The following is a 27,904-nucleotide window of genomic DNA, read 5'->3' on the forward strand; positions in this document are numbered from 1 at the left end:
CCGATTCCTCCGCAACGCGGGTGACTCAGAGGTGCCGCCGCCGCTGCGACTGCCGCGCCGTTGCTTCCGCATTTCTAGTCGGGATGGCCATTGGCCAAACTACAGCCAATTTTTTCGTGGTCCTAGCGTGATAAAAGTGCACGAGTGATTTCCTAATAAAACCTTAGTATCCAAACGCCTAACCTTCATGCACGTTGGTCCGCCTCAGAGATCCGTGCGTGTTTTGGTTATTTCGTCATGGCTCTTGTACTTACGAGATTGGCCTGTGGCGGCGATACCTGTATTTTAGTGCTTGGTCTTTCGTACCTTACAAGAGCGTTGTTTTCAGTAAGAGTGCTCTTTTTGGGGTTAGAAACTGGTGTTCTATCAACACAAGGCAACTTCAGTTTGCCCTCACTGTCCTTTTCTAGCTAGGATATTTTGATGACTTCTTTTCTAGTTCTGTCCAGCGCATGCTAAAACATAAAAAAGAGAAGGATGGTAGTGAAACAACAAGTTGAACCTTATCGATGCACTGTCGTGTTTTTAACTATAAAAAGAAACGAAACGAAAAGCTTTCTTTGATCGTCACTTGCCTCGTCGTATTTGTTGATAATGGATGCCTTGACCGGATCACACTGATGGTAGATAGCAAAAAGCACCAGGCCGCAGAAGGAGGCGAATGTCATTGTTCCCGCCACGCCCAGGATGTTGATGTACAGCGCCCTGCGGGTGAGAGCCTGAGTTGTGAACATTGTTTTGCAATCCGCACATGGCTGACAGAGCGTAATAGCACACCCCTTACGGTGCTCAGCATTCAAGAGCGAAGAAAGACTGTTCCGGAATGACTTTCAAAGCTCGGAAGGTAAATAATTGAACTACATATAGTAGACAGACGGTTGTGAGTGGCGACAAAAAAAAAAAAATGAAAGGATAGTAAGTTGCTGGACAACAATCTGCTTCACAGCGAAAATATATCAGCCAAAGAGCAGACGACTCAAGGCTCGCTAACACCTCACTGAGTTGTTCGTCAGCCTTGTGTCGTCTGCTCTTCTCTCTGTTGCTTCCTGCTGTCTATTGCTATTTTTGCGGAGAGTAATTGTAGGAGTTAACTTTTTCTGCGAAACAAAAAGAAAGTACATATAATGGTCGCATATAGCAGGCTAGTATTGAACGAGTGCTTATTTCAAGGCGCTGTGTTTATGGTGTAATATTTGCATTGCACGACCTCGAACTTGTCACAAAACAAAGGCATTTGCTGAATAACGATGGGTAGCCACTTCATCTGTAGACCTTACTAACTCACCTTCAATGTTTCGTATGCCAACCTGCATATGCACTTGGTTTCGACTTTCCAGCGCGTAACTACCCAGAGTTAGACGTTACAAGAAGGTAGAGAAGTTAAAGCTAAAAGTAAAGCATGACTGACGGCCTAAGGCGTAACAATAACGATACTGTGCGGTGCTCTGTGGTATTTTTTTTATTATTGTTCGTATCGTGTGTAGAGTTCAAATGATGTATCTCAGTCAGTGCAACAAATATAATTAATGTGAAGCGTGTTTTGGGCTCATTGCAACTCCGTGTTTTGCGCAAGCTAACAACCGGCAGCCGTAACGCCTTTAGACAAGCAAAAGCCTTGATCCGCACAAGCTAGCAGTCGTACTGCCATAATAAGGTCGTTTGTGACTGATTTTGAGAGCTTTGATTGACTACGCATGCGCAAAGTCTATTACTTCTTGGCTAAGTTTATGTGCATTGAGCAAGTTTATGACCACGACGTGCCGTGAAGCTATAGGGTTTCACCCACTATATGGGCTGTAGGATGCAAGTACTACATGTACCATGTGACATTCACTGGTTGTCCAGCCTAGTCGACTACGGCGTAGCGATACTATCCCGCAGTACAGCGTCCCCCCTGAGTGCGGTTATTGAGAAAGAACTCACACACGGGCCTTGCGGATGGAGCCGAGACTGCAGTACCGCTGGATCATGGTCTGGTTGGTGCAGAAGTTCATTGTCCAGCTTACTGTTGCCCCGATGATGACGCTCCAGAACGTGAACGTCTTCTGAAAGTTGAAGCTCATGCTTTCCATCGGAAGCAGTGCAGGATAACAGGTTAGCGTACACTCTCGCAGCAGCCACCATCGCGTATAGGCACGGAAATGGGGCTCACGTATTTCGTGCACGTGACGGGGTTTGTATACATCGCTAGCGACAGAAATGGGAGTCAGGTTCATTGGAAACAAGTCATGCATAGTAGCAGCGACTGAGAGAAATCAACTACGAAGGCCCGAAGGTTAGAGCGCAAACGAATGCGCTGTGATGAGCATTATATATCCTACGAGCCACAGGTTTGAAGAGGAATGAGCGGATATAAGATTACAGGCGGGAGCCGCAGTCTAGGGAGGCGAGCTGAGAAGAGATGTGGTCGTGGCAAACACCGTAGAACACCTTGCGAACATCGACGATCACAAGTGCGTGAGCTTGAGTGGGGGTAGGTGACAGAAAGGTGCGCTGGAGAATCAGAAACATGTCCTGTGCACAGACGCGGCGTCGGAAGCCGATGAGAGAATGGGGAATAACTCCCTCGCCTCAAGGAATTAGAGAGGCGAGTCAGGGCCATTCGCTCGAGGCTCTTACCAACGCACGAGGCCAGGAAGATTGGGCGGAGGTTAGAGAGAGAGGAAGGTTTGCCTGGCTTTGGAATCACAGATATGAGGGAGGAGGTCCAGCAGCTCGGCAGGCAGCCGCTGTCCCAGGCTTTATTGTAGGTTTGAAGGAGGAATTCTTTAGCGCAGTCAGGAAGGTTATGAAGTGTGATGTACGTAATGACATCTTCACTGAGCGTGCAGCATTAGCAGCCAGAGCCGATTCGAGCTCCCTGGGACTGAAGTAGTGGTCCAGATCGTGGTTAGGTAAGCCTGAGTACACCGAGTAGGAGGGTGCCAGAGGGGGCGGGAGATACAGAGAGGCGAGGTAATAATAATAATAATAATAATAATAATAATAATAATAATAATAATAATAATAATAATAAAAACTTTATTCACACCAAAGAAACAATACAAGACGCGGACGCGCCAAAGCCTCAATTGGGCTTGTAGGGCGCCGTCCGGCAGCAGCAACAACCTCTGTTACCAAATCAATTCTTTGTTTTGTGTACATTAAAACATATGCACTAGAGCTGTTCAAGCTCGGCAATAGCATCACGTAACTGTCTGCGAGTGTTCAAGTTGAAAACATTATCAGGCATCTCATTGAATATACATGGGATATAATATGACCTCATAGACATACCAAAATGAGGTGATCAAAAACATCGGAGGGAGTCCCCTGAGTGAGGGCTTTAGCTAGGGTGGGCGCAAGGGCAGGCTTAGTGCCAAGGAGGGATTTAAAGAGAGACCATGCGGATCGCGAGTTCAATGCAGGATCAAGGACATCACAAAGAGCACTCTGATGAGAGTGCTCGAGGGAGACGCAGTAGGCGACTGTCTCGGCTCTAGAGCAGTGATCCGGGTGGAAAGTTGGGCATTATGGGGTTGGGAGCGAAATGAGCGTTGAAGACGTTTACGGCGACGCCACAAACGGAGAAGGTGAGGATCTGGGTCTGGGATTGGGCGAAGAGAGCGAACGCGACGGCCACTGGACGTGGGCGCTGCAGAGATGCGCGACGTCCAGAGATGCGCGACGAACCATCTCTCCGAACCCACCACCTCACCCGTGGCACTCCTCAAGGTGCTGTTCTCTCTCCTAACCTTTTAAATCTCGCTATGGCCCCTCTCGCCTCCCAGCTATAGCTGAAATTCCCGACCTGCATCATATATGTTACGCCGGTGACATTACTCTCTGGTGTTCGACTGGCTCTCCCGGTCACGTACAGGACACCCTGCTACGTGCCTAGATCTCGTCGACCACTTTCTCACCACCGCTGGCCTCTGTCCTATTCCTGAGAAATTCGTGCGTCTCCTTCTCAACCATTCCTCATACCAGCGCTCACACAACCACTTCGTCTCTCTCTCCACCTTGCTGGCTCTCCGATTCCTGTCGTCACGCAGTGCAAAGTTCTTGGCTTTCCTTTGCATGCGGCCAAGAACGTGCAAGCCCAGCACCACGCTGTCACCACCTGCCACTCCGTAACTCGCCTCCTGCGGCGCGTGGTCACTCGGCGCTCAGGTCTCCACGAGGCTCATGCGTGCCGAGTTGCCCACGCGCTGGCCCTCAACAAGGTCTTGTACTTTGCACCCTACATTTCCTTCAATCAGACTCAACACTCTCGAGACTGCCCTTGTGGGCCTCTACAAGGCAGCTCTCAACCTCCCTATCACTATCTCTACCGGTAAGATATTTGCCACATGCCTCTTTCATCCTCTCCATTCTCTTCTCACTCTCCATCGTGACTCGCAGCTTGCCCGGCTTTCCCTTACCCGTCAGAGTCAATGGTTATTGACTCAAGCGGGTATCTCGCCAATTTTCATCTCTCCGTTTACCTCTCCTATTCCCACCCCGGCTCCCAATCCTCGTATCCTCCCCCTCCCGACCAACATGTCCCCCGTCCTGCACGCCGGCCGTCGTCATGCGGCCGCGCAGCACTATTCCCCTCTCTTTGATACCCAGGGTGTAGCCTACACGGATGCCTCTTTCGTGGCTCCTCGAGGTTCGTGCGGCTTGTACCATCCCCACCTTCCCGCTCCTGAAACCCACATCACTGGGCCGTATCCGCGCCCTCCGGACGCATTGTACCTCGAGTTCCTCGCCATTGCGCATGCCCTCCAGTCATTTGCCCTCCTTCTCTCTCTTCAAGACTACACAGTCTATTCAGACTCACAAACCGCTATAGACCACATACAGAACCGCACCCTAACTCCTTCTCCCCAATAGGAGGCAGAGCGTGCGGCCTCCACATTGCATCCTTCCATCGTTTCCCTCCGCTGGATCCCTGGGCATTCAGGGATTGACGGCAATGATCTGGCCCATCAGCTAGCCCGCGACATACTTTTCCGGGCACCGTTGATCCGCTGGCCCAAGACCTCGGAGGACGGTGGGAGGCTCACCTTTAGCCGCACCATAAAAGAGGTCTACCTAGAGCTCCGCCTCGACAAACGCCTTTACCCTCCCCCTCATCCATCACTCACGGTGCCGGAGGCTCGCCTTCTTCGGCACATCGAAATGAATGCTGTTATCACCCCATCCCGCCTCTTTCTCTATCGCTATCGGTCGGACCCTTCCTCTCCCAACTGCCCCTGTATCTATGCGGACCTGGCCCATTGCCTCTTCTATTGCCGGCTGCTCAGTAGTCGGGTTCCTTTCCCCCACCCTCTCTATGCATCACCACCTGGCTCGACTGGCTTGGCGCTGAAGGGGAGGAAGAACAGCGGCTTCTGGTCGCTCAGGCGGTCGACATGCTCGGCCTGTAAATTAAGGCCGAATAATGGTCTTCCACTACTACTACTATATCCTACGTGTTTAGGTCGTTGATTGCGCCGAGCCTTCGCTACTATTTTTTGGTTTCCTTGAAGTGCGCAGGTGACGACGGCGTAGCAACCCTCTTGACTCATGCGTGATAAATGTTGACCATTTTGTGATCGTAATTACTCTTCTATTGTGATAACATTTAACATAATGCTGACAATGGTAAGACCTCTCTTCTCTATTTAGACAGCAACGGCGGTAATGTTGTGTTGTAAGGCCTTAATCGTCTATTTTACTTTAAGGCTAGTGTGGCTTCACAGTAAAGACGCATTTGTAGTTATGCAAGACAGAACGAAAACATCTTCGACGGAGGTCCGTCTGGTTGGGTTTTTGAGATATATGAGATATATGAGATATATGAGATATATGCAAGACAGTTGTTTGCAGGAATCTCTCATTACAGTTTAAAATGCGTCCAAAAAGTTTCCACTCAACTATTTCAGCTCTCAGTATTTAAACGTTAACGATTTTCGGCAGCGATGCAGCGCCTACGTTCTGTATACTTGTAATGCTATTCACGGTAGCTTTTTGTGGGATTCGCTTGGGTATGGTGCCACTTAAGTCAGAAGGCAAAACATATTAAATTAAATGCATCCTAATGCTGCCGCATGTAAGACGCCAGACATTGTTATGTAAGCTCTGCAGCTCGTGTCAAACACTATACTTGAGGCAGAGGCTTCATCATCCTCATTCAGTAATTGTTATGAAATTGCGCTGAGTGAATCTTATATGCACTCTTTTGCAGTTCTCAATGCTACGGAGCACGAACACGAACTTATAACACACTGGCCACCAGTGGCAAAATAAGGCTTGTTATTTTCTTTGTGTGTAACACGGTGCCTTGCAAGCTTGTATTAAGCGGAGATTGTATGTGCGCAAACTTGTTAGAGAAAACGTAAGTATTTGCCTTTCTTGAAAATATATATTTTTTTTAATATACAAATAGACGCTGGTGCTAGGTTCACGCAACAAAGGCCGTACAAAACATTGGATGTTACCTTGCAGACGTTACCTCGGATGTTACCTTGCAGACGTATCACTATATTAAATAAAATCTTAAGCGCTTAACTGTTTCCTTCTTTTTAGGTCACGTTATACTATCTTGATGCTCCACAGAAAACGTGCCTCTCATTTTATCATATTTTTCTATGCTGGTGTCTTAGCACGAACGGGAACGACAGCACAAAGGTTCATTACTTCAGCAGTGAGGAGACAGCCAAATCGGGCGGATTTTCTGAAGGAAAATTGCTTTTCCAACCTCCAGTGCCTAATATCATGACAACTTTTGATACATTACCATATTAGAACAGGCTTCTGTTTGGAAGGAAATCGCTGAAAAGCTCAAATCCACTGCGAAATTCGCATTTCCGCGATAAATTTATTGAACATTCGCATCAAGTTCTTAACGCCATTGAGCAAATACTGCGGTATACGCGCTGCCAATTTTGTACCACATTTACGTTCTCGGTATTTTTGTAATTATTTATTGATTTAGTGTGCATAAGGAAATTATACGACACACCTCAACGGTTTGTGCGTGGAAAAATATACGACCGTCTGCAACGGCGAATTGGCCACCGCATACACATTTTTCTTTATCATCAAGGCTTTCGCGGGATGTGGTGCATATGTGTACTTACTCAAAAAACTCCAGCAGTCCATGCTTATCGACAACGCTATAAACCCCGCTGGGCCCGCCAGTCATAATCAGTCCCTGCAAAGCGAAAAAGACACGAACGATACTGATTTCGTCAGTGACGCAGCAAGTGCTCTTTGGACAAACTACTCAGCAGCTGAACGCGTACCACTCTGCTACGCTAATCCATCGAAGCAAAACGTCCCAGAGCAAGAAATAAATGAGCAATGAAACGTCACTCTTTGTGACTCACAATCGTTGTTTCACAAAAAGTGTGAAGTGTCGCTGTTCGTAAATCTTCGTAAGATTCCGTAACCCACATGACGCCTAATTTACTGCATCTAAACCCGAATAGCTTTACGCGTGCTCTATAGGTCGCTTCAGATGGATGGCGCTTCAATTATTTTTTTGTTTTTTCGTCTATGGTCGGCAGTACTGAAATATACAATTAATGTAGAAGAGTTGGTACTTCAATCAATTTAAATAATTTAGTCAGCGTTCCAATATGAAATGGTAAAACACAGAGTTCCTCATTCTTATAACAGCCGGGCATGTGACAAGTTAAAAAGAAGAATGCTCACTTTTTTTTTTCGCGCACTACGCGACAAGTTTAGATTCCGCCATCGCAATTACTTTGGTGTTTTTTTTTTCATATTGGTTGAACTTTTTGGAACTGACTGCAACGTAGGGACTATATGCCTTAGCAGAATAAACGCCTCAACTCCGGCGCTAACGGCAGACTTCCACAAGCGAAATAACACTATGACTAGAATGCAGTTGTAGCTTTTAAGTGAGCATCCTAGAAAAAACACAACATCAGACAGACTATACAACGGCGCTCGTTCCTCGAGGGATATTTGAGAAAACAGAACAATGATGTTGCTAACAGCTTGTACTGGCAACTTGTTTCGAAGCTGACTGGCTGACACTAATTATCGAAAGATTTGTCCTTTGCCGACGAGCCACACCTCGGCTTCCTTTATGCCCGGAGTGCTGCTGCGCTTCCGACGCAGCACGGACAGATTAGATGAACGCATGCTTTTAATAGAACAGATGGACCTTCTCAGACACTTATGTGGGACATGTTCTAGAAACGGAACTTATATGAAAGGTGTTTACCTGACATCACGGACGCCATTTTGTCCTACAGCACACAGCCAAAGCGGTGCAGGCGATAAGCCGATTGTGCATGCGCGCTGCTTTTCGCCATGCTCATGTACCCCACTGTGATGTCGGTGCATGCTCCCTTTATAAGCACATAACGCACGTGTGGGATCATTCAGTTACTTCTGCACAGTGGTGTAAGAATAGTTGTGCGTATAGCAGCAGTTAAGCGATTTGCGATGTAAAGCGGTACAATCAAAGTATTCATTGAAAAAGTCGATATGCTCTACTTTTCTTATCAAGTTTTTAACCAAATAACTAAACTCAAGTAACCAATTGAAGAACTAATCAGTAAAACTCGTGCAAGGCAAGGTTATCCGCAATATTAGCAGCCCATATAATGTAGGGCTTCAGCTTAACAATGCTTCAGTGTACAACAATCGATTTTTCTGAGATACGACCGAACACAGGTCTAGGAAATGCGAGGTATGTCTACACTTTCTCGCAGGTCACAAATACTCTGGTGTGCACTGCTGATAAAGTGTTTGTTTCCACGTATACAGGGGCGTTCTACTTCGTTTTTTCGCGGACTCGGAGATAAAAACCTGGCCGAGTTCACTATCAGATAATAAAAGGACCGGCCCACAGTACCTCGAAACTATCATCGTGGACCAGTTAAACAATTTGGGCTAGCAGAGATTATCTTTCACTGGCTGTATTTGCGTGCTGCCCTCACAATGGAGGGCCTCCATCAGGTTTCATTCTTTGATAATGAATACGCATAGCAAAGCTAGAGTGATAGCCTGATTCTAATGTAGAGCCTTGAGATGTGTCTGCAGTTATCGGACAACACGGAGAGTACGATGCTTTGTATGTAGCCTACACTGTGGTAAATCAAAATAAACTTCACATTCAGACATCTGAAAATATGCGAATGAAATGTCATTCCTGAGAGATGCCATGCTGATATAAAAGAAAAACACCGCGTACAGATCGTCTCTTGCACTCGTTATTTTCATAACAGTGAAATGAGACTTTCCAAGGTTTTTTTTTTTTTATGACAGTATGATCACTAGTTGCTTCGAAGTTTGAACTATCGCTTAGTAAGAGAAGCCAAATGAGCAGACGATTTTGGCTCTCAAGTAGCGAAATGAGCGTCCCAGCTTTAAAGGAAATCTTTGGCCCATGTTTCATTACCCTTGTTGATTAAGGAATAGGTCGTTCAGAACAGGAGCTCTAACTTAAAATTTGTTCGCATTTGTGCCGTGAATAGGCTTACCAAAATACGGATTCAAACTGGATCGACTTCGCGGGAAGAAAGGGCTACGCCGAAAGACGAGCTAACTTCCTCCTTTCCTACCGTGGTGGGCTATCTGAAAGCTCATCAATCAATCGTGTGAAAGAAACGAGATATTTCTGTACGGGGGGCCTGCTTGAGTTCGTTGAAACTTCAATTCTGTACATCATCTGGAACATTTTCAAAGGATCAAGATTTTTTCTGAATGATCCCATATCACTTTTCTCTTATGGGTGAAGTTTTACCATATAGGCTGGCAGCAGTATACCTGTGCTTTGTGTGCTTTGCCAAAAGTTGCGAGTGAATACTTTTAGCTGTCTCTACGTATCCTAAATTCTCTCACACAATGTTTCGTTCGTACTCTTAATGAGACAGCCGTTATGTCTCATCTTGAAAAAAAAAAAAGGTCCACGTTTGTTCGTACTGTTTAAGAACTATTTCTATGGAACAAAGTAATTTTGTTTTTTCTATTAGAAGCTAACTGAGTAGCAGTTGAATAGATGCCGCACTAGGTAGTCGTCCAAACCATCACACGCTTCCGGTTTGAGGTTGTGCGTGGGGTCAGCAGCTTCAGTAGGTGTGACGATGAGATTTTTTTTTAGGTCTCTGGCCTTGCATTGGTTCACATCTACGGTCGTAAAGCAGGAGCTTGACTAATGCCGTAACACGTAATTATATGAGTTCGTAGCCGCGAAGGTCCACGTCAGCGCTCTGGAAGTAAAACTGGGGTACCTTGGTAGCGACAAGGCAGAATCCGCAGATCATCAGCACCATTTGCAGGACGTCGGTCCACACGACAGCTTTGATGCCTCCCTGCGAAAATAAGAACGCCATGGTAGTAAGTACATCTGCAACCGCTGTCCATTGGCAAGGTATTTACAGCCAGCACGCTATTGAGCTAGCTTTCAATAGTTAAAACATATACATAAAAACATACATATGCGCATATACGTATGTGTGTGTGCATGCCTATGGCTGGCATGCAAAAGAAGACTGCCCGCATCGTCAGTGTCGAGTGGAGTGCTCGTGATGCCTCAGACATAGAACAGCTAGTAGGGAAAAAGAAATAAGGAGGGAGAAACTGGACAGTAAACGGCCCAGAACGGGCTAAGGCTGGCCTGCCCGAGTCGAATAGACATTTGCTTCGTGAACATTCATATATATTACACGCATGTTTGACATTCTATTCATGCATGTGGGAATAATTATCACTAAGTATCGTTAACCACGGAGCCAAGCATGAGGTGGGTGCAACTAGCATGAGCATCAGTTAGGTAGAGGCCAGCCTAGATATTAAAAAAAAAAGAAAAAGCTCGAAATAGTCAGAACGGTAATTTGCTTGGACTTACGCAAAAGTCCCTACCACTCAGTGTTTGGCAGTAACGCGGGTCTTGAGCATACATTTTTTCCAGCAAACAACCACCGTCTTAATGCCCACCACTTATCCGTCACAATGGGGCTTTCATCTTTAGAAAAACCCATAGCGCGTTGCTCTGACATTTCGGTTTACTGCGAGCACCCGCACCATCTTTGTTGGTCAGGGTGGATGTGTAGGGTGGATGTCAATGAGTAATTACTCCCTTATTACATCTTTGTTTTTGCGTGATAATTTTGGTGTAGGTTAATGCTCTCCGCGTATAAGACGCTAATGCGCGAGACTAGGGGTCCACTCCAAAGCGGCAACAGCGTCATCTGTTTTTACTGTCTTTGAAAGGAAAATAATGATACTGTCGAATTGCTCAGCGTTCGTGGTTGAGAGTAGGATGCACTTTTTATAGCTGGAATTTAAAGGGACCGTTGGCTTGATAAATTATTAAGCAGAGAACAATGCAAAGCAGTGCTTACGATCGTCGTGTAGAAGGCGCAGACGGTCCCGTTGAGCACAATAGAAAGCCACACTGGAAGTCCAGTCACTGCGTACAGCACATGAAAAAAAATGAAGGAGAAAGTCAGCGTTGTCACTTGGCGTGAGAGGCATGACACACACTTGTTGTTGACACTCTAACCGCAGATGTGAGTCAGGAATACCATCTTGCGCCAGCTCCTCACGACTTTGCGGCGCTCAGTGCGAAGAGAGAATGCTATAGAAGGCCGTGCGCAGAGCATAGCAGCAATTTATTTATTCATTTGGCCTTTTGTTCTTGTAACCGCAGATGCAGTCAGGAATGTCACTCTTTGTAGGCACGTCACGCCTCTGCTACGCTCAATAATAACAAAGAAGGCAATGCGCAAAGCATATCTGCTGTGTAATGACAGGCCCGTGAAAAGATAAGCATGAGCTCGGAGCACAAAGCGCCTTGCATCGAGAGGATGAGAGGGTGAATTTAATTTTAATAAAAGGACATTAGAAGCATCCTTGCTGGTGTGTACTCCGCGCAGCGAGCATCGCGAAGCAACTGACTCGTAACAATATGATTGAGATGCTTTAAAGCCACCTGATCCATAGTTAATCCATTACCATAGTTAATCCATTACCTTGGCACCAATTCACGTTCCTTGGTCTCTCCTCACTGAACCCTGGCCAATCCCCCATCCCGGGTATGTGATATGCCACCAAGGCAACAACAGCAACAGAGCTGGGACGAGGCGAACAACAACACTGCTTCATTGCTTGCGGCCTGTGCCTAGCACTTTTGGTTCCGGTCCGATTTAAGTCATTTGTGGTGGAGTGCGCTGGGTAAATCGCCCTGGAATATCTCGCACACCCCTCCTGACACCGAGGATCCCAGACCTCTCCCTGTCGACACGCCAGTGCATCGTGTCAGTCGTCGAAATCTAGGGCTGCCCCCTGAGCATGGGCTATTGGAGACTACCTCGGCGCCTGGCCGACTGCCTCCTGAGCACAGGCCATTGGACTCTACCTCGGCACCTGCCCCTCGACCAGTCATGCAAGGCGCCGCGTACTACAGCCTCCAGAACCTATGGCTACCAAAGTCCTTTCGCGGGACTCAGCTGGAAGACGTGGAATATTGGCTCCTCCAGTTTGAACGTGTCGCCGCATTTAACCAATGGGATGACGCCGCCAAGCTGAGGAACGTTTTCTTAAAGGTGCACTGAAGAGGCATCTGAACTCGTCTTTTTGCCGCGGGAACTCGATCTACACGTTCTGAGCATTCTTAGAAACTGCGATTTATTGCCCTGTGTGGCTGATTTTCCTAATTAAATCGAATTAACGTCCGGCTCCCGCCTTTTTTTTTTTTAATTCTCCCTCGTACGGTGGGCGGAGTCGACCAACGCGTGGAGTGCCTTGCAGCCAGCTCCGTGGAGGCTTTGCTGTCGCTTTATTTTGTTTTTTAGGTTTCCGCGAATAAATAGTTTCATTCGCAGATAATATAGCCGCAAAGTAAGCCCGCAGAAATAAAAATACGCGCGGACTATTTGCTTCTACGGACCACTACGTATTACTCCGACGATGGCAGAGCGGCAAGCCGCCGCGGGACTGGCTGAAAGGCACTCCACGCGTTGGTCGACTCCGCCCACCGTACGAGGAAGAATTTAAAAAAAAAAGGCGGGAGCCGGACGTTATATTCGATTTACTTAGGAAAATCAGCCACACAGGGCAATAAATCGAAGTTTCTAAGAATGCTCGGAACGTGCAGATTGAGTTCCCGCGGAAAAAAGACGAGTTCAGATTCCTCTTCAGTGCACCTTTAAGCTTGGAGGATGGTGCTCGTACGTGGTACGAAAACCGCGAGGACACTCTTCCATCATGGCCTGAGTTCCAACGTCAACTGCCCGCCGCGTATGTCAGCGCCGATCGTCGGGAGCTAGCTGAACGCGCCCTGCAGTCCCGCATGCAAATGCCCAACGAAACGGTTACAATGTACGTCGAAGACATGATGCGTCTCTTCCGACGGACTGACCCAGCCATGTCGGAAGCCAAAAAGCTGCGCCACCTAATGCGCGGTGTTAAAGAACAGCTTTTCGCCGGCCTCGTGCGCAGCCCCCCAAGCACTGTTGCAGAGTTTCTAGCGGAGGCTGTCACGATGGAACAGGTCCTCCTGCAGCGTTCCACCGCATTCGACCGGCCAGTCCTTGCGGCTTCTGTTACGGAGTCTCTCCCGGCTTTTAACAGCAATACTGACTTCCTCCGGGACATGATCCGCGCTTTCGTCCGTGACGAGCTAGAGAAGATCTGTGCCCATATCGGTGCCCATATCGAGAGCTTGGCCTGCAGGGTTTTTCCTCCGATGCGCCAAGACCCCGATTTGGCCAACGACCCCATGAGATTGAAGAGTACGTCACCAAGCAACCTGTGTGGTCCATGGCGCGGTCATAACCGATCACGGTCACCTCGCCGATCATCATTTTCATCGGATGCGCTGAACTCCTCACGAGCGACGGCGGACCGCTCGCCCAGCCCTCGCCAGGAAAACTGAACACAGCGACCTCCGGGGGACGTGGTAGCTGGATATCGACGCTGTAAAGACCCCCTGACGACGCCGACATCCAATGACAGAGTTTTGAGGAGGTCGACGACAGCAGCTGAACTCAAGGACCGATTCTCTCGACATACCCGTGCTTCTGGACGGTCACAGCATTAGCGCGTTGGTGGACACATAAGCGGAGTTTTCAATATGACAGTCAGAGCATTAGCGGTTAGTAGACACAGGAGCGGAATTTTCAATTATTAGTGGCAAATTGGCAGCGCTTGTAAATATAGTTACAACTCCCTGCTCTGGCGTGCAGATCCGGACGGCGGGGACGATATCATTACTCCGCTTGGACAGTGCACGGATACGGTCCGGATCAGCGACTTGACGTTCATATAGTTAGCTGCCTGGTGCTCCGCGACTGTTCTGGTGACCTGATTTTGGGCGTAGATTTTCTCCGCGAGAATGATGCCTTTATCGACCTGTGGAACAGAACTGTTACGTTTTCTACAGCGAAAGCTGACGATACCTCCTACGTTCGTCAACGCAGCTCCGCCCTTCGTGTTTACACTGTGAGTGTTTGATCCCGCCGCGCGCCAGTGTTTTTGCAAGCGTCGAATGCGATGGTAGGCTACGTGATGGACCTGCAGTCGCCGAGGGCAACCTTTCCTTGCTGCTGACACACGGCATTTGCTCGGCCCGAAGCCTTGTCCACCTCCATAACGGTCGGTTGGAGCTCCTGATTACTAATTTTACGAACGAACCTCGTCGCCTTTTCCGAGCTACTGCCATCGCGTGGGCCGACCAATTGACAGATGTTACTGAGTGCATTGCGTCCGAGGCCATGGGACATCCGGACACGTTCCTGGGTCGCTCCGGGCTCTCAGCGACTGAACATCGCGACCTACGCGCCCTACTGCTCCAATACAAAACCTGCTTCGCATCCTCCTCGAAAGTGCGGCAAACGGCGATCGCGAAGCATCGGATCATCACTTCCGATGATGCTCGCCCCATACGTCAGCAGCCTTACCGCATTTCCCCGAAGGAACGCGACGCCATCCAAACGCAGGTGAAGGAGATGCTTACAGACGGCATTATTCAGCTATCTAAGAGCCCGTGGTCGTCGCCTGTCGTTCCGGTAAAGAAGAAGGATGGGACATTGTGCTTTTGCGTTAATTACCGTAAGCTAAACGCCATAACGAAAAAGAACGTATACCCGCTGCCTCGCATCGACGTCTTACTCGATAGACTTCGCCTCGCCAAGTATTTTTCGTCGATCGACCTAAAGAGCGGATACTGGCAGATTGAGGTTGATGAACGTGACCGCGAAAAAACTGCCTTCATCACACCCGACGGCCTAGATGAATTTATGGTGTTGCCCTTCGGCCTTTCCTCAGCGCCGGCGATGTTTCAGCGCATGATGGATACGGTACTGGCTGGCCTCAAATGGCAAACTTGTTTAGTTTACTTGGATGACGTGGTGGTGTTTTCAGAAACCTTCGACAAACACCTTGAACACCTGCGGACCATGTTGGATGCCCTGTGGTTGGCCGACTTGACACTTAAACCCGAGAGATGCCACTTTGGCTACAAAGAGCTCAAGTTTTTCGGCCATGTTGTGAGCGCCGACGGTGTAAGACCCGATCCCGAGAAAACTGCCGCTGTAGCCGAATTTCCCCGTCCTACTACAAAGAAAGCGCTCAAGCGCTTCTTGGGTTTGTGCGCCTACTACCGCCGCTTTATCGCAGTCTTCTCCAAGATCGCTGAACCTTTGACCCTTTTAACGCGTGACGATACACCGTTCGTCTGGACTGCCGAGCAACAGGCTGCTTTCAAAGAGCTGCGCCGACGACTGCACACTACCCCTGTGCTTGCTCACTTTGATGAGGAGGCTGCTACGGAGGTACGCACCGACGCTAGCAACATTGGGCTCGGTGCCGTCCTCGTTCAACATCAAGAAGGCGTGGAACATGTGATCGCGTATGCGAGTCGCACACTTTCGCCCACCGAAATCAACTACTCCACCTCAGAAAAGGAGTGCCTCGCTGCCGTCTGGGCTACGGTGGAATTCCGGCCTTATATCTATGGTCGCCATTTCAAAGTGGTCACAGACCACCATTCCTTGTGCTGGCTAACCAATCTCCGGGACACATCAGGCCGCTTAGCACGCTGGAGCCTTCGCCTTCAGGAATTTGATTACACAATTGCCTATAAGTCCGGGCGTAAACACGAAGATGCCGACATGCTCTCGCGCGCACCCGTCGAGCAAGCTGATGACAGCACAGAGGACGACAATCGTTTCGTGGATCACCAGTTCGGACTTCGTGGCAAGGCAGCGTGCTGACGCTGACTTGCGGTCTGTCATGGATCACCTAGAGGGCCATGCTTCCAACGTACCTCGACACTCAAATACTCAAGCAACGGTGACCGGACCTACCTCCTAGTCGTGCCATCAGACCTCGGCGACGACATCCTTTCAGCGTGTCATGATAAGCCAACCTCTGGCCACTTGGGATTTGCACACATGCTCGCTCGAGTGCATCAGGCCTATTATTGGCCTAAACTTGCAGCGACCATCCACGGCTACGTCAGAGGTTGTCGTAAGTGCCAGCGTCGTAAGTCACCACCGCTAAAGAATGCAGGTTTGCTTTAACCAATTGAACCACCTCGCACACCTTTTGACCAAGTCGGCATCGATCTTCTGGGCCCATTCCTTGTATCATCTTCTGGAATAAATGGCTTATAGTTGCGACTGATTATTTGACGCGCTATCCGGAAACCAAGGCGGTGCCGCGCTGTAGATCCTCTGAAATCGCGCATTTCTTCATAAACCACAATGTTTTACGACACGGTGCCGCGTCCTCCGTAATCACCTATAGGGGCACTGCGTTTACAGCGCAGCTCATGCACGAGGCGTTCCAGCTGAGTCACACGACCCATCGCAAGACTACTGTATACCACCCGCAGTCAAACGGGCTCACGGAGCGCCTCAACAAAACCTTAGCGGACATGCTCGCAATGTACGTCGACGTTCAGCGCAAGACTTGGGACGAGAGGCCCCCACACGTGGCGTTTGCCTATTCAGGAAACGTCTCGCTTAACGCCGTTTCGCCTCGTCTTCGGGCGGGACGTACAAACAATGCTAGACGCCATGCTTCCGTGCACCCCTGACGACCAGGCACTCACGTGAAACGCCGAGGAATTCACCCGGCACGCAGAGGAAGCCCGTCAACTGGCCGGTATGCACATCCGACGGCAGCAGGCAACGGATGCACAACGCTACACCCAACGACATCGACACGTCGAGTACCGCCCCGAGGACAAACTGTGGGTCTGGACTCGAGTACGTCGCCCAGGCCTGTCGGAGAAGCTCCTGAGCCGCTACTTTGGACCGTACACAGTGCTGCGCCGCATCATGAATGTGACGTTTGAAGTCCTGCCCGATGGCACTCTGCCGAGTTCGCGCCGTCGACCTCAACCAGAGGTCCTGCACGTACTGCGTATGAAGCCTTACTTTACGCAGTAACGGGCGCCTCTTCCGCGTTTTCTTTCTATTTTTGCCTGCAGCCGTTGAGCGGCACGTGACCGTTTGTTCGCTTGTTTTACTTCCTCCCATTCGCTCAAAGTGCGCCCACGTTTTTGCTTTTTTTTCTTGGGGGGGGGGGGGGGGGATAATGCCGCCAGGTGTCCCCGGGCGGCACCTAGAGGACGAAGAAGTGAGGGACTCGCGTTCTCTCGCAGCTCGGACACTGCTTCATTGCTTGTGGCCTGTACCTAGCTCTTTTGGTTCTGGTCCTATTTGTGGCAATGTAAGACAGAACCTTCATGGCAGTGTCAGACAATTTGCTTGAGACATTTGGTAGTGTGAGTACACGTTGTGAATTAATGTATACCTACTGCCTTATCAATGTGACCACGAAGCATAAAATTGTCCTGAAAATATAGAAAATCATCATCATCATTATCATCACCAGCCTGACTGCGCCCACTGCAGGGCAAGTGCCTCTCCCATGTCTCTCCAATTAACTTTGTCCTTTGCCAGCTGCGCCCACCGCATCCCCGCAAACTTTAAGCTTAATCTCATCCGCCCGCCGAATTTCCTGCCGCACCCAGCTACGCTTGCCTTCTCTTGGAATCCACTCCTTTACTCTTAAGGACGAACGGTTATCTTGCCTTCGCATTAAATGCCCTGACCAAGCCCATTTCTTCCTCTTGATTTGGATTGGGATGTCATTAAGCCTCGTTTATTCCCTCAACCACCCTACCCGCTTTCGGTCTTTAACCTACTGTTTTTCTTTTAATAGCTCGCTGCGTTGTCCTTCAGCTGAACCCTTATCGTTAGCCTCCAAGTTTCTGCCCCATAGTTGAGTACCGGTATGATACAGCTGTTGCATATGGAAATCATACCCTTGAATTAAAGCATGCTGTGCAGACTTTACCAGCGTCTCAGGGGGAAAAAACTACAATAACGCAGTTAAAGATTAGAATGGCATTTCTGAGAGTGTTTCGCATATTGCGCTTTTGCTTGCAGATGCTGTCGAAACAACCAGTCATTTTCTTGTTTTGTTACTTCTTGTTCTGAACTGCAGACGTTGATATAGAGCGAGGTGCACCTCGTCACTTTCTTTTTTTTTTTTCGTGCGCCAAGTGTACGCTTTTCTTCCGCATCTAATGCTGTTTATTTATTCCTTTATGCCTCGAACAACACTGATAAATGAGAACGCAGAGGAACACTCACCCGACCCAAGTGCCAGCGACGGTCCGTACAGCACGACGCCCATGTAGAAACACTGAATGTAAATGATTATAACATTAGCGTTGCTCTAACTACATGCAGCTGGTTTGCGAGATATTACCATTTGGACCACAGTCATTCCAGAAGCAACCTTTCGAAGCAACACGGAGTTGAACCGCTTCTCCAGGTACTGCGCAAAAAACGAAAAATATAATTGAATATGTTTTGTCGGCAACCAGATTCCTATTACGGTTATGTGTCATTGTTGCGGTACTTACGGAGCAATCACAAGTACTGAGCTTGCAACTCGAACTAGCACTATGTTTTAGTAAAATCTACCAGAAACTTCTGGAAAATGTAATTTTTGCCTTCGCAACTGTCAAGTGGTCCTTATGTGGTACTTCCTTGCTTGCTACAGAAACCTTAAAGACAAAAAATCTAAAGTATACATTCATTCGATCCAGGCTTGTTGGTCTAATGAGCTCATTAATTTGGTGTCGTTAGTGTCAATTGAAATTTATTTAGCTATCAATATTATGCAAGCTTTCTATGCTGCCAAACTGAACTTTTAGGATTCCAGACTGAGATGCATCACATGTACAGGTCGAATAAGTATGAAACATAAAACATTATAGGCTTTCAGTCAACGATTGCTCTGAAGGTTGTGGGACAAAGATATTGTTTTTCTTTCTCGGCATACGTTTATTCTATGCAAATGATACCTACGACGTATTCTTTTCTTTCAAAATTAATGAAAGGGTAAAATAAATTTGGTTTTCGAGTACAAATTAAGCTCTCCCCTTCGTAGTGTTGAAGCATGTATGTTTCTAGTGCCCTTGCACCCGTCTCAAAACAAAGTGTCCTACCTGGTTCACACTGATCATGTCAATCTCGTAGTAGACGGGCAGGAAAACATGAGCTGCCAAGAAGATGCCGATGATGATGCCGATGAAGTTGAGCATGTACTGGGAACCATTGACGAAGCTTTCTGAAGGAATACCTAAGATGGCGATTGCGGACAAGAAACTGGCCATCATGGACGCGGTCACCGGAAACACCTGTTCAGGAAAGAAACGAGAAAAAAGAAATGATTCTGCTATATTCCTAGACTAGCTCGTCCCATCACTGACATCCACATCGCATTGTGCCTAAGATCCTCCAGCACATCAGCCGTGATGACATCAGAGCAGCGCCGCCGCGGTGGCTCAGTGGCTATGGTGCTCGGCTGCTGGCCCGAAAGACGCGGGTTCGATCCCGGTCGCGGCGGCTGAATTTCTTTGGAGGAGAAATTCGAGGCCCGTGTACTGTGCGATGTCAGTGCACGTTAAAGAACCCCAGGTGGTCGAAATTTCCGGAGCCCTCCACTACGGCGTCTCTCATAGCCTTAGTCGCTTTGGGACGTTAAACCCCATAAACAAACCAACCAACCAACATCAGAGCAGCGTATACAGAGACAGAACTTGTTCAATGTATAAAATCACCAAACGAAATTCAGTGAATTTCAGTGAATCTGTTTCGCGTTACCGGAATGAAAAACCCATTTCCATGTGGCACATTCAACGGACACAATATTAAATTATCTGTTAACAAAACTGTCAACCCCAAAAAAGTAATTACGTAAAAGTTGAGTTCTGGATAGAGCAAAGCTTTTAATGAATAAGTGTCCCTGATGTTAAGAACGTTTAAGCATTAGGAAAAATAAGAATACTTATAAGGTGCATGCGTGATTTCGTTCCTTCAGTGAGTTTTCCGAGCAGCTTCAGAAGTTATCCGGCATGAAATAAGCAGAGAATCCATATCGGCATGGTGGCATGGACCTTGCTTTCTCTTGTGCGATGGTCTTTCTTGCCGCTCCAAGATGTTCAAGTGTTACATTTTATTCGCCTTCTTAGCCCACAACGTGAAGCAGTCGTCGTGTTTGAAAAAGCATTACAAAGGAAGCTTAACGCAGGGCCATCTCCATATCTAATGTGAGAGATATGGAGATGGATCTAATGCGAGAGATATGGAGATGGAACACACTTTCGTGGTAAAGACATCTGTGGAAAGTATTCTTACTGTTGAAATGCACTAAAAGGTCACTTCGACACTCATGATGCCATCAGTTGAATGAAGTACTACTACCGAGATGTGGACGAGGAAGAAATAAGACTGGAATTGTGTTGTAATATGATGTTTATCTCTAAGCACATGAATACGAACTACGATCGTTTCATGTGGTATATATTGTTACGTGACGGCAAGCGATGAAGAAAGGACTGCATGACCGATGGCGATGATATGATTTAATGTCTGCGAGCCTAGCACGAGCGCTCCTGCCCATGCCACTGCCCGCTTCGTCGTCTTCTAGTCCGTCACATGACTCGGGGCCACGAAGCGATCGTCCCGATCGCGCGGACTAGAAGAATGCCACAGACGATGGCAAGCAGGACGTGACGATGGGCGTGGCAGAACATATGAACAGAGAAGAGAAGATGAAGGGCTTGCCGTCACGATGAAAGAGATGATGAGCGGGTGAAGCCAGGTCCACGAAGACTGAGGAGCCACCGGTTTCTGGAAGTCAACGTCGAGGCCCGTGGACACACCCAACGGCAGGGGCTGGGGTACTTGTTTCTCGTGTGAGTGTCGGTGGTCAATGGGTTCTCTGGTCAGTGGCGGCGGTCTCGGTTCAGTGGGGTCGTAGGTCGTTGGGTCTTCTAGGTTCTCATGTGGGTTCTCATGTGGGCAGTGAGTGGGGCCACAGGGCAGTTGCGGCGGTCGTTGTGTCGTCGTGTCTTCTTGTCGGGGCTTGGGGCGGGGCGGTGAAGAGCGGCGGCGTCGGGGCATACCTGGCAGGCTGGGGAAGCGCCGGGAGGTGCGAAGCCGTGAGCTCTTCACAGAAGACCTCGATGTACAGCAGGCTCCTAAGATCCGGGACCGGGATGAAGAAGGTACCCCGCACCTCCACCAAATGTTACGTGACGGCAAGCGATGAAGAAAGGACTGCATGACCGATGGCGATGATATGATTTAATGTCTGCGAGCCTAGCACGAGCGCTCCTGCCCATGCCACTGCCCGCTTCGTCGTCTTCTAGTCCGTCACAATATGATGGAGCAGTTATTGCGAGAGAGGAAATGTTTTGTGCTTTTTCCCCAACCCTCCCTCATTCTCCCTTTCCTGCACAAGTGAAATGATCTGTGAAGGTTACGAAGACCGCAGAAGGTCCTTGAAAAGCCTTACCTATACAAAAAGGCCAGCTCGCGATGGACTCAACGGAACAAAGAGAATTACAGCTGCGGCCGCTACAGTAACAGCCGCGGACAGGAATTGCATGCTACATTCAAGGTGCACATTGCTGGCACACGTAGAAAATGCGTGCAAATTAATGCGAAAGCGGACTGCGCCTGCAGTCCTTGCCCCTGCCATCAATCTTTCTGTAGACGCGATGATGCACGGCGGAGACGTTGTGATATATATCGCACCCTTAACGGCGGAATTATTCGAGGTTTATTGCTGCCGCCATCATTAGCACGCGGTCAATCTTCTTCGCAGATTCCTTCGTGCCTTGTTGCGTTCAGTGGATGTCATTCGCGGCTTCGCGCTCCCAGACTCGTTGTGGCGCCCGGTTGTCTGGCGTAATCACTAAATTTTGCCGAGGAATTAGGAAGGCGTAACGGATGTCTTGTGAATGATGTCTCGTTTTTCTGCGTGCCTCAACGAGAGTTGGTCAATATTCTCGTTGCTTTCCTTGTAGGCGTTTGGCCAGCAATGTTCTCTGCCTGAAAATGGCGTCCCCATCAAGCACTGATGCTCTGTGGTGTTGGCGCAGTGCTTTTTTGAAACAAAACGAATCATAAATAACAAGAAAATGGGCTGAAGGAGCACAGCATGCGTCACAACACATGGTTCAGTGACGCCGCAGCTGAACAGAACCAGTTGCTTTTCCCGTTGCTGTTTCTAGCGTTGGGAAGGAGCTGGCTGGAGCATACTCAATGCACACCGCCCCATGGGCAGCACTGAAATCCAACAACTTAACGCTTTTCCCTTTCTTTCTGTTCCTGTGTCTTTCTACGGCGGTGCTCCTTAATTGTTAAAAGAAGAGTAAATTTCTGTAAACGTCACCCAACTCTGACAGCATTTTATTCGAAGAAGGTGAAGATTTAGTAATTTGCAAAGCCAAAAGCAAACGAAAATGACGTTTCAGGTTCCATACGAACCGTTGTTCACAGCAAGTCTGTTGTGGAAAAAAGGGCTTATATAGGCTTCAACATCCGTCGTAATCTTTTTCCATGGATATCATGAACTGTGCCTTGATTCCTGCGATGTCTTTGGAGCGTCGTGTTGATAATTAAGGGCGCTGAATGTAGTCTAGTTACTTTTTTTTTTTCTGGTGAAACAATGCAAGCCTCATCCTAGCCTATCTATGCTCGGGGACAGTTTTCTGTGGCTACGCAGATGAAGCTACGAGCGCGAGCCATAAAGTTTTGTAGCGAAATTTACGCTGTCCACGAACTTGCGATTTCGCTGTGGTATGCCGCCGCTGTGGCTCAGTGGTTATGGTGCTCGGCTGCTGACCCAAAAGACGCGGGTTCGATCCCGGCCGCGGTGGCTGAATTTCTTTGGAGGAGAAATTCTAGAGGCCCGTGTACTGTGCGATGTCAGTGCACGTTAAAGAATCCCAGGTGGTCAAAATTTCCGGAGCCCTTCACTACGGCGTCCCTCATAGCCTGAGTCGCTTTGGGACGTTAAACCCCATAAACCAAACCAATTTCGCTGTGGCGGTGCTCCGAGGAAGCACAGAGTAAAGTCACGACGCCGCACGCTCACCGCGCCATCTGGCATGACGTCACACCACTCGCCTCCGCTCGTTTCGCCAGCTGTGTCGCATGCCTGATAACATGTCGGAGGATTGAAAAGGAGAGCTCGCGTGCTCCTTAGCTTTCCCTACGCATATCCTGACATAGGCGAGCGAAGCCACTCCCAGTTTTTTCGCCTCCAACATAAAAGTCTCTCTCCTTCCTGAGCGCGTATTAAGAGCGCGCTTGTGAAAGCCTTGCGGATCGCCCTCGTAGCTTCTAGAGTTGTAGCTTCCACTGCACAACCACAGAAAGCTGTCCCCGATTATAGTGGCCGGCGGTCTGCACATATTTCGCAATAGCATTCTTTGCTGCATGGCTGTTTTCCTTACGTCGAAGTTCTTTTTTATGCGTCGCTGAAGATTCCGGTTTCCTTGATATATTTAGAGGGGCAGTATTTGCATGGTGTCATACAAAGCGCAACTTGGCACGTGGCAGGGTGTCCTTGGCCTAGACTAGTTCGGCTCGGAGATAACTTCGTGGCACGTGTGCGATATGTAATGCGTAAAAATACACGAAAGGGTTTCTCTCACTTGCGGCAGATTGAGAATTGCGCCACGCTTCAAGTTTTCCGATGTTGGGCTCTCCTCGTGCGTTCTATTTTCCCCATCTCTGTGCTGACAGAATTTTTGGGGCAACCGTCTCGCTTGAGATCCCATTTCGTCATCTTCAGTTCCCTACCGAGGCATGCCAGATCGGAGCTGTTATTTCTTGCACGGTCGACTAGCGACTCAATCGCTGATCGTTCTTGCATGGGCTATATTGTGGGCCGATTCAGAATCCAAGAGAATAAGCGACGAGCACCACACTTTACGAGCCTTTCCAAAAAAAGGAAGGCGGCCATTCGCTTCTCCTTCACTTTAGAAATATATGGTTGTCCGCGGCGTTCAGATCTTAGAGGAAACTTTGTGTCTGCTGCTTGTTTAAAATGCAAAAACAGACACTGACGTACCTCAAGAACGCCTTTGGGCATGGCGTGAACGAGTTCAGGAATTTTATTTCAATAGCTTCCATTGTTAGCTTAGCAGTTGTGACTAAGACTGACGCTTTCAATGCGATTCCAAAAATTCTGCTTTTATAAACACGTGTTGGCAAAGCAGAAGTGAAGGGGTTCGCTGGTCTCGTTGACGTTATAGTATGGCAATCGGTAACCGATTGGTCATTCTTCGGGAGATCTTTGCAGGTGTCTGCGGCGAAGTCGACCGAAATATTTGTGAGCAGCGAACAGACACCGAATGACAAGAGTGCAAAACTATCATCAAAAAGAACATCTCTTTCAAATAATTTTTTTAAATTCGCCGTTTTTCCTGCCAACGTAGCCACAACTTTCTGCTGATAGCCCAGCAAGCGGGAAAGGGCGATCTTGTTAAGACTGCGATTGACCTTAACTGAATTCTACTTCAGCGAATTTTTGGCAAGCAGTATATCGAGTGTACCAATCCATTAGTGCGAAGGCGCCTGTTGTCGCGCTTTCTTTCGGAGGGCGGAAGGCCTTTGAATATGTCAGAGAAGTTTCTGAGGTCTTTACTGTACTTTTGAAGTCGGGTCATTGGCCAGCTTGCTCGTCCCGCCCGCGAAAATCTCAGCCATTATTGAGTGGTACGCGAAGCTGTCAAGCACAGCAGTTGCATTTCCTTTGTCTGCGAGTAGGATGGAGATATCTTTGTTTTTCCACATTTATTCGAGGACGTTACTCTCGGCTTTGGAGATAGCTGTTGACGAGGCAGCTTTTGCATTCTTCTAAGCAACCGACCGGGTTCAATCAGGCATCTTCATAAAGAACGCTAGCGAACCATTCCATCGCGCAAACCTTCGGTTCATACGACGGTTTCCTCTGATTGAAATTTAAGCCCCTGCTCAGAACAATTTCTTCGTAGCACTCATGGTATGTGCAACCAAAGACACTGAACTTTAAAGGTTTCTCTGTTTTACTTTTCTCCTTTTTAGTCCAGCAGACTGCATAGCTTCCTTTTTATGAAAACTTCGTGCTTTTTTGTTGTTCGCCTCTTCTGTCGGTTTGCAGCGAGTTTTATGTCAGGAAAGACATCCGGCATATAAAAAATTCTAGCTGCTGTTTTGAAAAAAAAGTTTCCTGTGGTAGGTGCCTGAAGGTGGACTTATGTTTGACATTGTGGGCATGTAGGAGCTGCCGCTCTTCTTTCGTCACGACCTTGCGCCCGAAGTTGGTGTTCAGAGGTTGACGAAGGCTCATTGATCTTGCGGTCACGTCTTTAGGCTTGCAATCCAGGCTGAAGCGTAAGAGCGTGTTGAAGGCTGCTAGGCGTGCTGAGATGCTCGCGAATTTCAGTGACATGCCTGTTGACCAGTTGGTGGCGAATGTTTACGTATAGTCTAGCATTTAACCGAACACCGCCCGGTCAGGATACATTTATACGACTCGTGGAATACTGCTTATAAGCACAGGATATGTTGTTGCATAATGCTTTATAGCATCCAACACAACTTCAGTCTCGCTGCTAAATGAACTCTCGTTGGGCTAGTTTGCTACGCGGATAAAAGTTGCGCGCTAAACATTGACTCTAAATTCGGGACCGATGCCGTTCTCACGTTGCTTTCTCTTTTAAACTTACCGAACCAGTCCTTGAAGGTCTCGCTACTCGCTGCTTAGTTGAACAGACGAGTGTGTGCATTTTTTTTCCAAATATGCACACTAAGTTCCAGATCAGGTTACAACACAAACAGGATGATGTCATTCTTGAAGAGAAGTAAGTTTAGGCCTTGTGTGAACAAGTAATAATCAACTCGCAACATTTTTTAGGGACTCCTTTAGCGCCAAACAGATACAAAAGCCGCTTGTTCCCACAAATTTCTTTTGTGCACCCAACAGAAGTCTCAGAGACAACGCTCTACTCGAGCTGCTGTTGAGCTGTATATGCAGGCTGTCCTGCTGAACTAAACGAGGGCGTATAGCAGCTTTTAACTTGGACGAGGGTAGGAACAAATTGATTTAGGCCATTTGCAAAGAAACATGTTATACATAACCCACTGACATTTCGCATTAGTTTCCTTTTTCACTCACATATAGCTCAAGCATATGTATCTGGAATGCCCTGCTCCAACATACAGATGCGCTGCACCCACATATAGATTTTTCATAGTTCTCTTCAAAAATAATGTCATCGACATTAATTAAAACAGATGCTTGGGCAAGTTGGTAACTCATTTTCACCGGAACAGCGCGCACTAAGACACGGACAAGAAGGGAGACACGACACACACGAGCGCTGACCGAGACGGTGTTCACTGGGGCCTTGCAACGCAGAAGCGCATCAACTCCTTCAGACACGCACCTATCGGATTCTGCCACCGGTGCCAACCTGGACACCTGCCTCACCATGCTCAGAAGTTCTGCGGGCGACCTTTTGGGTTCCGTGGCGTACTTCGGCCCCTGGGAGAGAACACGACGCACTTCCGTAGGCAGCGACACGTTCCCTGCGGTGTGGATTACATTCTCTGTCGAGTGCTTCTTTCTGGCCGGTGATGCCCGGAGCTGGAAAAGGGTTTGGTGCCACAAGAAGTCAGCCGTTGTGTTCGCTAAATCAGAAAGCTCTTTCCATTTCTTCTTTCTATGTGGTGGGGCTTCGGTTCTTTGCAGCAGAAGAAAAAGACTGCGCCTGTAAAACCGAGCTTGTCTGTTCCATTCAGCCTTCAGGATGTGGCAAATTCTTGAGCAATGACCCTGCGAAGGCTGGAATCCTCCAACCAGCTGCAGAACGTACGTTGGAACACGTTTTTCCTTGACGAGAAAAGCCAATGATCGAGCGTTGCATACGGCGACAGCAATGTAGGTGACGAGAATACATGGATGGACGGACAGACAATTAATAGGGCCCGATGTACTAGAAATGAAATTCGTTAAAACAGATGCTTGGGCAAGTTGGTAACTCATTTTCACCGCAACAGCGCGCACTAAGACACGGACAAGAAGGGAGACACGACACACACGAGCGCTGACCGAGACGGTGTTCACTGGGGCCTTGCAACGCAGAAGCGCATCAACTCCTTCAGACACGCACCTATCGGATTCTGCCACCGGTGCCAACCTGGACACCTGCCTCACCATGCTCAGAAGTTCTGCGGGCGAGAACACCCTGGGAGAGAACACGACGCACTTCCGTAGGCAGCGACACGTTCCCTGCGGTGTGGATTACATTCTCTGTCGAGTGCTTCTTTCTGGCCGGTGAAAGAAGAAATGGAAAGAGCTTTCTGATTTAGCGAACACAACGGCTGACTTCTTGTGGCACCAAACCCTTTTCCAGCTCCGGGCATCACCGGCCAGAAAGAAGCACTCGACAGAGAATGTAATCCACACCGCAGGGAACGTGTCGCTGCCTACGGAAGTGCGTAGTGTTCTCTCCCAGGGGCCGAAGTACGCCACGGAACCCAAAAGGTCGCCCGCAGAACTTCTGAGCATGGTGAGGCAGGTGTCCAGGTTGGCACCGGTGGCAGAATCC

At 48.4% G+C, this 27,904-nt stretch overlaps 1 protein-coding gene across 2 annotated transcripts in view; it reads right to left on the reverse strand.

The window, feature by feature from the left end:
* LOC149340954 (sodium-coupled monocarboxylate transporter 1-like) overlaps nucleotides 1-27,904 on the reverse strand; it is a 62,891-nt gene that overhangs the window by 17,762 nt on the left and 17,225 nt on the right. For both annotated transcript variants that reach the window (XM_089549891.1, XM_089549892.1), the window contains exons 2-9: nucleotides 19,460-19,651; nucleotides 18,715-18,783; nucleotides 18,597-18,648; nucleotides 11,331-11,398; nucleotides 10,218-10,298; nucleotides 7,089-7,162; nucleotides 1,924-2,064; nucleotides 576-705 (exon numbers count right to left, since the gene is read on the reverse strand). In XM_089549891.1, coding sequence (XP_089406017.1) covers nucleotides 576-705; nucleotides 1,924-2,064; nucleotides 7,089-7,162; nucleotides 10,218-10,298; nucleotides 11,331-11,398; nucleotides 18,597-18,648; nucleotides 18,715-18,783; nucleotides 19,460-19,651 — 807 coding nt within the window. The remainder of the gene's footprint in view (nucleotides 1-575; nucleotides 706-1,923; nucleotides 2,065-7,088; nucleotides 7,163-10,217; nucleotides 10,299-11,330; nucleotides 11,399-18,596; nucleotides 18,649-18,714; nucleotides 18,784-19,459; nucleotides 19,652-27,904) is intronic.

Source organism: Amblyomma mixtum, chromosome 6, assembly GCF_055824585.1.
Source record: "Amblyomma mixtum isolate Tamu chromosome 6, ASM5582458v1, whole genome shotgun sequence".
Taxonomy (NCBI): Eukaryota; Metazoa; Arthropoda; class Arachnida; order Ixodida; family Ixodidae; genus Amblyomma; species Amblyomma mixtum.